The sequence below is a fragment of the Eurytemora carolleeae genome, unplaced genomic scaffold (assembly GCF_000591075.1).
Source record: "Eurytemora carolleeae unplaced genomic scaffold, Eaff_2.0 scaffold612, whole genome shotgun sequence".
Classification (NCBI taxonomy): Eukaryota; Metazoa; Arthropoda; class Copepoda; order Calanoida; family Temoridae; genus Eurytemora; species Eurytemora carolleeae.
Genome location: NW_019396569.1, coordinates 1 through 10,904, shown reverse-complemented (window position 1 = coordinate 10,904; position 10,904 = coordinate 1). Strand labels below are relative to the sequence as shown.

The 10,904-nt window shown below is 32.6% G+C and overlaps 2 protein-coding genes across 3 annotated transcripts in view; both read left to right on the top strand.

The window, feature by feature from the left end:
* Positions 1–1,101, top strand: part of LOC111705654 (zinc finger CCCH domain-containing protein 13) — a 12,657-nt gene extending 11,556 nt beyond the window's left edge. For both annotated transcript variants that reach the window (XM_023478271.1, XM_023478270.1), the window contains 2 exons: positions 189–296; positions 570–1,101. In XM_023478271.1, the coding sequence (XP_023334039.1) occupies positions 189–296; positions 570–855 (394 nt within the window). In that variant the 3' untranslated portion in view covers positions 856–1,101. The remainder of the gene's footprint in view (positions 1–188; positions 297–569) is intronic.
* A 555-nt stretch (positions 1,102–1,656) lies between these two features.
* Positions 1,657–9,890, top strand: LOC111705653 (uncharacterized; the record flags this gene model as incomplete). Its single annotated transcript, XM_023478269.1, is given in 6 exon segments — positions 1,657–1,772; positions 2,887–3,943; positions 4,648–4,713; positions 8,009–8,068; positions 8,507–8,602; positions 9,819–9,890. Coding segments are annotated over 5 exon segments (372 nt in total), but the record flags the coding sequence as incomplete, so codon positions are not given.
* Between the last annotated feature and the right edge of the window lie 1,014 nt (positions 9,891–10,904).

Below are 10,904 nucleotides of genomic sequence, written 5' to 3'. Positions count from 1 at the left end.
CCCCGACCTTATAAATCATTTTCTTAAAAATTCTTAAAAATTTATACCTGACTCCCTTGCCAACAGTGTTCATGAACACTCCCTTTAATTGATGTACACAATACATATAATAACTGACCCTTCATATATTTATCCACTTTTGGAGGTATGTTATTTTCACCAGATGATGAGTGTTTGTTTCTGTTTAGGGTTCACAGAATTAAAGAGGAACCCGTCTACAATCGTAGATCACCTGGTAGAGTTGATTCACGTGACCGAATGGAACGACCTCGATCCTCTCATAGGGAACCACACAGGTTTGCAGGGGTTGATAAGTTATATTTAACCCTACATACTTTTCATCATTTGATATGACAAGTGCAGAGGGAAGGAGGCAAGAATTTCCTTATTATTGTGTTTACTCTCATTTTTTAATATTTTAATATCATCATTCCTTCCAATAAAATAATACTTAATTGATTAAATATTTGAATAACGGTAACATATAAACAGATATGTTTACGTTTATTTATTTTTATACAATAGTTTAAAATTTTCCACAATTCTGAACTAATTTTTTTATATTTTAGGCACGGTAGAGTTCAATCGCCGAGGGATTATGATCGCAATCGTCAAACAGATCGATACGCATCGCCTTACTCAGACGCTCGGCCGTCGTCCAGCCGTGCTCCACTCTCGCCAGATGGTTACAGCCGTAGTCGCGAATATCCGGAAAGATTAAGAGAGCGGGAGATTCCACGATCATTAACTGATGTCCGAGAAAGATCTCCAACTGGTGGTGGTTCGTCCATGCCAAGGAAACCTGCTACCTACGCTGAATTCAGAAAGATGAAGGAGAAAGGTCTCATTAAGTAATCAACCTTTTTAGTTCAAGATCCTTACTCCCTGGACCCAGCTTGTAAATATACATTTTACATTGTACAATGTTCAAGCTCGGTCATGTGCAATGTATAATTTTAAACCGTTTTTTAAGTTTATGCTTTGAAATTGTTACTCATGTGGACTCGCATCTCTTACTTTCGGTGTACACTGTGCATTGTGTGTACAGTGTACACTGCACAGTATTGTGTGTACAGTGTACACTGTACAGTATTGTGTATACAGTGTACACTGCACAGTATTGTGTATACAGTGTACACTGTACAGTATTGTGTGTACAGTGTACACTGCACAGTATTGTGTGTACAGTGTACACTGTGCATTGTGTGTACAGTGTACAGTGTACAGTATTGTGTGTACACTGTAAAATAATGTTCTCATGATGTTTTATCTAAGATTTATTTATTCTGATCTCTCTCTGATAAAAGTAGAGAACACTATACATTTAAAATTTCCAGTATTTTTCTGTATTTTTTAAAACTTTTTTATTTCTTCACACAAATTTAAATTTAACATGAATTTTGTTCGCATGCCTTGATTTTTCCCACTAAATTTATTAATGAATGTTACGCCTTGATCACATCTATTTTTGATGAAGAAGCATATTTTATTTAGCAAATGTTGGTCCTACCATGAACTTTTATCAACCCTTATATTCTATATTTTGCATTTTGAACTATTTTATTATAAAGATAATATACATCTTTGATCAAAAATTTAAATAAATTATTTTTTCAGAATTAAAATTTAATGTTTTTTTTTGTACTTTTCAGATCGAATTCGACAAAATGGAGCTCACAAAAATGTAAACAAAGATTCACAATAAAGTTGTACCTGATGTACATGTAGTAACTTCATGGCATGGTTTTGTGAGAACGTAATCAGTAAGATACGTAAGTGTCAAAAATTCAAAAAAAGAATTTAAAGGTTTGAACTATTTCTGATATTTAAATAAAAAATTAACCTTAGCATACTTAGGACAGGGGTTTCTTCAAGTGAGAACTTGAAAACTGGAATAGGAAGACGACGCTAAATAAAAAAATAAAGTAAATTTTATGTTGTTATAAAGCAATTGTAGTTATTTTAGAAACTTGCTATAATTTATCCAGTACAATTAGTCTGTTAACATTGAACAATGTAATGGCTATTGACTGTGTCTCAAGTTCATGAGGCTATTTAAAGTCAGTAATTTATTTTAAGAGTCTTCTACCTATTCTAGAATTTTCTGGTTCTCCTTGTATTTTCATGGTTTCTGAATCCATAATGATACCATCAGAAACTTGAATTTTCCATTGTTGGACTTCTGACATGAACAATTCGCGGATGGGAAAGATGAATACCGTTTTTATGCTGTGCCCACGTGCCAAAATATACATGCGTACTGCACACAGGGGCGGATACAGGATTTAAGTGAGGGGGGTGCTAGATTTATTTCGGAACTAAAAAATCCAGATTTTATTTTTTTAAGATAGATGTTTTTCCTGTTTTGCACTAGGTTCTCTTTCCCTTTAATGATATTGAGAAACTATTCTGGGATCTCATGGGGGTGGGCTACCCCTCTGAATCCGTCATGGGTTGTGTGAATGTCCTCTCCCCCCCCCTGTATCCACCCCTGACTACAACCATATACTTGTAAAATGTAAATTGCTTGAAACTGGAAAGGATGTCAAACTTCACTAGTTGACATTGTGCTGAATATTTTAAAAACATTGCTTTAATTTTAAAATATAGAAACATTATCTGTAAAATTTTTAAATTATCTGTTTTAAATTTTTTAATTTTTTTTTGTGGCGACTTGTTTAGTCATGCTAGGCAATATATTTCTCCGGATTACCAGGTCACACTGATAGTGTCATCAAGCTGCGACTTCGATCATAATTTAACCAGATAAATATTAAGCTCTTTTGTGCGTTTTATGAAAAAGTGTTTAAAGAAAACAGTTTCAAGATTGTAGAATTAGAGATAAAACGCTATTTTATTGCGGTTTAATGATTTCAGTCGTTTCAGGTATCCTAATTCTGTAAGAAGGATGACAGCATCCTAACTCTGCTCCAAGTATGACAGTATCCTAATTCTGTAAGAAGGATGACAGCATCCTAACTCTGCTTCAAGTATGACAGTATCCTAATTCTGCTTGAAGAATAACAGCATCCTAACTCTGTTTGAAGAATAACAGCATCCTAATTCTGCTTTAAGTATGACAGTATCCTAATTCTGCTTGAAGAATAACAGCATCCTAACTCTGCTTCAAGTATGACAGTATCCTAATTCTGTTTGAAGAATAACAGCATCCTAACTCTGCTTCAAGTATGACAGTATCCTAATTCTGTTTGAAGAATAACAGCATCCTAATTCTGTTTGAAGAATAACAGCATCCTAACTCTGCTTCAAGTATGACAGTATCCTAATTCTGCTTGAAGAATAACAGCATCCTAATTCTGCTTCAAGTATGACAGTATCCTAATTCTGCTTGAAGAATAACAGCACCCTAACTCTGTTTGAAGAATAATAGCATCCTAATTCTGCTTGAAGAATAACAGCATCCTAACTCTGCTTCAAGTATGACAGTATCCTAATTCTGCTTGAAGAATAACAGCACCCTAACTCTGTTTGAAGAAAAATAGCATCCTAATTCTGCTTGAAGAATAACAGCATCTTAACTCTGCTTGAAGAATAATAGCATCCTAATTCTGCTTGAAGAATAACAGCATCTTAACTCTGCTTGAAGAATAACAGCATCCTAACTCTGTTTGAAGAATAACAGCTTCCTAACTCTTTTTGAAGAATAACAGCGTCCTAAATCTGTTTGAAGAATAACAGCATCCTATTCCTAACTACGTTTGAAGAATAAGAGAACCTTAACTCTTCTTGTATAACAGCATCCTAATTCTGGTTAAAGAATGGCAGCATCCTAACTCTATTTGAAGAATGACATCATCCTAACTCTAATTGAAGAATAACAGCATCATAACGTGGAGCATTAACAATGAGTCTTGAAGAATTATGGCCGAAGTTGGAAGTAAATACCCCAACCAGTGTCAACATTCCATTTTACGTTTCTAAGGTTAAATCAAATTAATATTTTTTAATTGACCTTTTTTTTAAATGATTAACTTTCCCTAATTTATAATAATATCCTAAACCTTTATTTGACTAACTAGCTATCCGGTGTTCCCCAATGCCCGTGGAATTTTTAAAATATTCGAATTTAAAAAAAATAAGTTAAAAGATTAGATTTTTTAACCCATGTTACCCCAGGATACCCAACCCATGGGTTCCCTTAAAAAAATTTCAGCCCATTCGGTCCAGCAGCCGTTTGGCAAGCAGTAGCTAACATATCTACAACCAAATATACATGAGCGAAGAGCTTTATTATCTAGAAGATAATGTCAAATATTTTCTTCCTTGAAAACAGATAACCAATCTTTCCTTACCTTTTAATGAAAACTTGTTCCCTGTTTTAATAAACGGAAATGAAGGACATTTCATAAAGTTTTTATATGTGCATTTTCTTAAAATTAACTAAAACCATAATTTTCTTTTTAATGTTTTTTTTATAAAGGGAAGCGCTGCATCTTAGGAACAAAAATATTGGGTTTTTTTATAAGGTTTTCATCTTTGTTTTTTTTTGTTTTGAACATGATGTCCAAAACCGAAAATTGGTTTAAAAATTGGTTTAAAAATTGGCTTAAAAATTGGTTTAAAAATTGGTTTAAAAATTGGTTTAAACTACAGGAGTTTATTTTTATTGTTTATGTTGTGTTTTAGATTGAGGCGTATTTGGCAGATCCAGTGAGTTGCAGGACATGGAAAATAAAACTGGCAAGAAAAGGAACAAAACATCTCAGATTTTAAAATTGTATCATTTAAATGAATTTTTAACTCCAGGCGCCGTGTTGTATTTATCCTTTTTAGTTGCGAGTGTCTTATCTAAGTACAATTAAAATTTTGTCTACTAAGCCGTCTTGGTGGAAAATTTTTTTTTTTTTTATTCAACGTATATCGTATATTTGGTTTGGGGCTGCAAAAGAGCTCCATTGATTTTTATAATTAAAAAAAAAAAAAAAAAACTCAGTTCAATTATTCTCAAAGTCTTTACATTTTATATCTTTAGTTTGAAAAAATAGTTTAAAATTTGAAAAAGATTAATAGGCTACTAATATACTCTGACCAGTAACAAGTACACCCTGAGCCATGCCAGGTCCTTTTCATAAGGATCAGACGTTTTACGATAAAATGAAGAGAAAAAAAGACTATACTTCAATGGTAACACATTTTTACATGGTATGTTTTTAACATTAAATGACTCACTGTTGCCGTTGTACATGTTAATGCTAGAAATGTGTGCTCATTTTACCTCTAGCAATCTAGGCAATGTTGCTTCAAACATAAGAGCAAGCATAAACTCTTTCTTCGGTTCACCACAATTAGCACTGATATATATTTTAGGTAGGCAGTTTAGACAATGGTCAACCGTGAACTGATAACACAATAAATCAGTCCATGGTTATTTTAATCGCATACAACAATAAAAATGCCAGCCATAAATACAAACTTTTTTCCAGGCTAAAAACAAATTTATATGCATTTAAAAGTTCACTTACAATGTTGATATTTTTGGAGGTTTGTAGCCCATAGTCTGTTTAGAATGCACCACAGTCTCGGGTATGAGAACTAAAAATAAGCTTGTTATAGTTGAGATGAGATTGTTATACGTCTTTTCAAATATTCTTTTTCAAGTAATAACTTTCTCACATTGATCACAATGATCATAATCTAGATTAGTACTTGTATTCGATCAAGAGGAGGAGCATTAGATCTGGGATACAGTATCAGGATGTAGCAAATCTTGTTCAGGGTCCTTCCATTGGAGGTATCGGAGGGGTGCAGAACAACCAAGTCGTGGTTGATAGAGATCTAGAGAGAGAAACTACTCTGAGAGACTGACAGAGGTAGCAAGAACTCAAACCAAGCATTCAGAGATATAGGAACACTTTGCTTCCATTGAGATGGGAGTCTTGTTTACGTAGAGAGAAACTACTCGTAGAGACTGACATAGGCAGCAGAGAACTCAAACCAAGAGTTCTAGAGATTCAGGAACACTCAGCTTCCGTTGAAATTGTGTTCTTGACAACAGAGGTCTAAGTAAAATTTTGTCTCTAGACGGAGTTTAAAAGCTCAAAGTTTATGAGCTTTTGCTCCTCACCTTTATGTTGATTTGTCCCAGACTCAGGTTGTATAGAATATTAGGTGAGAGGAGAAGATATTATCTTCATCTGCATGTTGCTGAGGGGTACATCATATCCGCGAGTCAGCAGAGAGGATTCAAGCTTGGAAATCAACAGAAACTCAACCCAAGCCTATCATGAGAATTTTGTTGAAGTAGTTTTGAGTTTTTAGGAAATTATTCAAGCTCAACTTTGAATGTTGATAATTAATCACCTGGTTCAGTGCATGGAGACGTGCATGGAACTTTTGAGGGAGGAATTACAAATATCACACCAAATCTATACATATTATATAACCATCCGTTAGAAGACAATCAAGCAACATGGTGTAAAAAGTTTCCATGTGAATATTTATATAAAAGATTTATAAACCTGGGGAAAGAGACATGAAAGCAGGTCATAAGAATCATTGTGGTCTGGAAGACAAGACAAAATATTTTTAAAAAGAAGTGGCTGGACTTTTTAGCATTTAAACATAGTTCAAGCATGGGCTAGACTTTTCAGCAGTTTTAAAACTTATTTACAGTTTTAAAACCAATTTTCCATCATTCCTACAATCATAAAATCATACTCAAATTCATGATTTAAAACAGGCTTTTGAAATGTTTTTACATGAAAATCTCAGATTATATCAAACATTTTGGACATCAAGCGTATTTGTAGATTCGATGCATTTGTAGAGATATGTAGGATTAGTAGATTGAAGATAGGATTTCTCTGTAGGACAAGCTGGAGAACATCTCGAGTATGAACACTCTGAACACATCATAGTTTATAAAAGATCTTACAAAACGTACAGTTCATGATGTTGCAAAGAATCTTTGTTTGTTTTTTGATGGTCGTTCCTCTTCAGAAAGAGAAATTTTATGTGGAGTACCACAAGGGAGTGTTTTAGGACCATTATAATTTCTTATTTACATAAATGATATATCTTTTTTCACCAATCTGTTCGCAGATGACACAAGTTTTCTGTAAACATCTTCCAATACGGAAATAATGATCAATGAAACTAGTAAAGAATTAGAAAATACTTCAATCTGGTTTCAAGTAAATTGGTAACTTTAAATATTCAAAACAAAATATATTATTTTTAGGATTAAAAATATGCCAATTAAAGAAGGTAAATGTAAAATAACAATTGGAAATGAAAACTTGGAACGGAGATGACATGACTGTAAACCCAAATTTTTTTAATTTGTAGGAATAAAACTTGATGAAGACCTAACCTGATATCATCAAATTACAAGTATCTCCAACATAATTGCTGGGTCAATTTTTCCCTAAATCAAGTAAAAAATATATGGCCGTTTAATATTGGCATACTTATCTGCAATGTCCTTGTAAGATCTCATATTGAGTATGGAATTATAACCTGGGGATCTGCCAAAAATTCTATATTGCATAAAATTAAAATCTTACTTAGAAGAGCAGTTAGAGCGGTTAATAAAAAGAATTTCAGATCACATAGTGATCCTATTTTCTCTCAGCTTAAAATTTTTAAATTTGATAATATCCATACTTTGACCATTCTCATATTCATGCACAATTATTATAATAAAAAACTTCCTCCTTCATTTGAAAATATCTGTACACGGCTAATGGATCCAAACTGATTTAAAATTCGGTGATGGTGATGGACCAAACCTCTGTAGAGTAAAAAAATAGATGTTAGTTCCACATTTATTGAAAATATATTTCGGTCTGGGTTCGGCGAGTGAAGTCCTGACTAATGCATTGTAGTATTGTAAAGAAATTTTTTGTTTATCGAAAATAAAAATGTTTAAAAAAATGTTAACCCTGAATTCATTTTGAGACTGTAATTTACATTGTATACAAATGTACGAGGATTGAACAAAAATACTGAAAGCTTATTGTACTGCAACTGGAGGTTTTGTCCAGGGTGGAAGATGGAGTACATATTCCTTCACGATCTCATCATGTACACAGCAGAGGGAAAACAGGTTATATTTTGCATGATTATGATATAAGGGCAACTTTTACAGATCTTTGCGACTGTTTATCTAGTAACAATTATAGTTTATAATGTTGTTTTTGGAGCCGCCATTTTTTTCGAACTTCATAAAACTAAAATGTTGCTGATTTTTATGTGTACATTTACGGATTTCCATAAATTTTAAACAGTTGAGTTTTTTTTCTAGACAAAGTTTTTAATGTCGACCGGTCATAAACCTTCCCAAGGGTCACGATTAAGTTACTTTTCAATAATTGGGTCCCATCGATTCTGCCGTTTTTTCGTGTATTGGACAAAGACAAAGAAACAACTAAAATATATAATAACAATAATAATCGCTGTCAATCTTTAATCCTTAGACATATAAATATTTATATTAATTATAAAGCATGTATATTATATATTTAATAAAAGACCTTCTTTATAGATTCGAATGCTGGAACATCCCTCTTTGCAAATAGTACATAATGGAACTCTACAGGAAGGGAATATTATTATTGCAACATCCATCATTAAAATCAAGGTTTGAGGGAAATATTATTATTGCAACATCCATCATCAAACTAATTAAGTTCAAAGGAAGTATTATTATTGCAACATCTATTATTAAACTTAAGGTTAGAAGGAAGTACTATTATTGCAACATCTTTTATTAAACTTATGGTTAGAAGGAAGTATTATTATCGCAACATCCATTATTAAACTTAAGGTTAGAAGGAAGTATTATTATTGCAACATCCATTATTAAACTTGAGGTTAGAAGGATGTATTATTATTGGAACATCCATTATTAAACTTAAGGTTAGAAGGAAGTATTATTATTGCAACATCCATTATTAAACTTAAGGTTAGAAGGAAGTATTATTATTGCAACATCCATAATTAGAATAAAGGTTAGAAGGAAGTATAATTATTGCAACATCCATTATTAAACTTAAGGTTAGAAGGAAGTATTATTATTTTAACATCCATTATTAAACTTAAGGTTAGAAGGAAGTATTATTATTGCAATATCCATTATTAAACTTAAGGTTAGAAGGAAGTATTATTATTGCAACATACATTATTAAACTTAAGGTTAGAAGGAAGTATTATTATTTTAACATCTATTATTAAACTTAAGGTTAGAAGGAAGTATTATTATTGCAATATCCATTATTAAACTTAAGGTTAGAAGGAAGTATTATTATTGCAACATCCATTATTAAATTCTTAAGGTTAGAAGGAAGTATTATCATTGCAACATACATTATTAAACATATGGTTAGAAGGAAGTATTGTTATTGCAGCATCCATAATTAAGCTTAAGGTTAGAAGGAAGTATTATTATTGCAGCATTCATAATTAAGCTTAAGGTTAGAGGACAGTATTATACATTGCAGCATTCATAATTAATCTGAAAGAGTTTCTAAGCGTAATTTCTAATGACCCTCCACGCAAAGATGGTTATGCCCGATTTACAAAGAAACCCTTAATTAAAGCTTAGTCTGATCAAGTTTAAATTAGAACTTCAGGTTTTTTGTGTTTGAAAACTGTTTATTTTAATTGGCGGTTTCTGAGTAAAAATTCCTTGCGCATTTCTGGACTGGAAAACTTATCAAAAGTCAGAAAAAATATGTTAGCTTTCACATTTCTTATAAGATAAAGATAAGGATAGAGTTCTTAATTTCACAATCTTTGCAATTTACCCTAATATGTACAATTTTCAACTGTTAACAATTCACATCTTCTTTGTTTAGATGCCTGCTTATGATGCAGAACTTTTCTACATTGTCCTGAAAGACTGGATTTCTCATCCCAACCCGACGCAGGTAAACCATACAGTGGTAGCCACAGAACTGTGAGAAAAAGGACGACATTTAAGCATTCTTATTTGTGTTTGATGCTGTTTTGAAGCAAGTAGTTTTATTAGAAGCTTTAAAAATCTTACTCTGCACACTTAGTATGTTATATTTTCATTGGACTAGTTAAAATCATAACTTGAGTCTATCAAGTTCGAAGCCGAAGCGTCTCACTGTAGTAAATTCTACCAATCCTAATTTTTTAAAATTTCTTTTCCCTAGTTTATTTACGTCGATTCAACATCAACTTTTTTCCCTTCTTATTTAACACTTGTGAACTTCCATAGGAGAGGCCCTTCTAACCCGTCTGAGCCCGCGATTTAAAAAATTCGGGAAAATATGGCTCGGGTCTAAGCTGTCGTTGGGATGCTGGAGCTCAGTGGAGTTAGCCCCGATGGCGGTCTGAGCTGAAAACTTTAGAATGGTGGATATTGAAATTAATGCTTGATCTCCTCTGTTTCCTAATCTCCAGATTTAATATTGCTTGTTCTCCTCTTCTTTTTAATCTACTGATTAATTAACCGAACGGGATTAAGGATATCCCATTCTAAAGTTTTCAGCTCTGGGCTCTCTAAGATGGGTTTTGAGATCCTTCCCTTACATTACCTTACACACGTCACAATCTAGCGTACATTTTCCTCCGCTTGTCCTGACGGGCCTTCTAATTGCATGACAATTAAGAAACTATTTAAAGGTCGTCTATGGTCTTCGGTGTTTATGTAAGTTTGCATTAATAAATCTAAACAAGATTTTATTATCTGGTAGTTTTGAAATGCCAGAATTGAAGGTATTTTACGGAAACTGTATTATAGGTTCAATTTTTAAAATAAGGCATATATAACTTTAAGCCTTTCTAAGTTTCTATTTTGAACGTTTTATCGTTTAAAAAAAATTTGCTTTTTAAAATTTCGTTTTTCGTTTTTTTTAGGTTTTAAAAGTGTTTAATTCTGATCTGTCCTGCACGTTTTCCTGAAGCAGAATTGT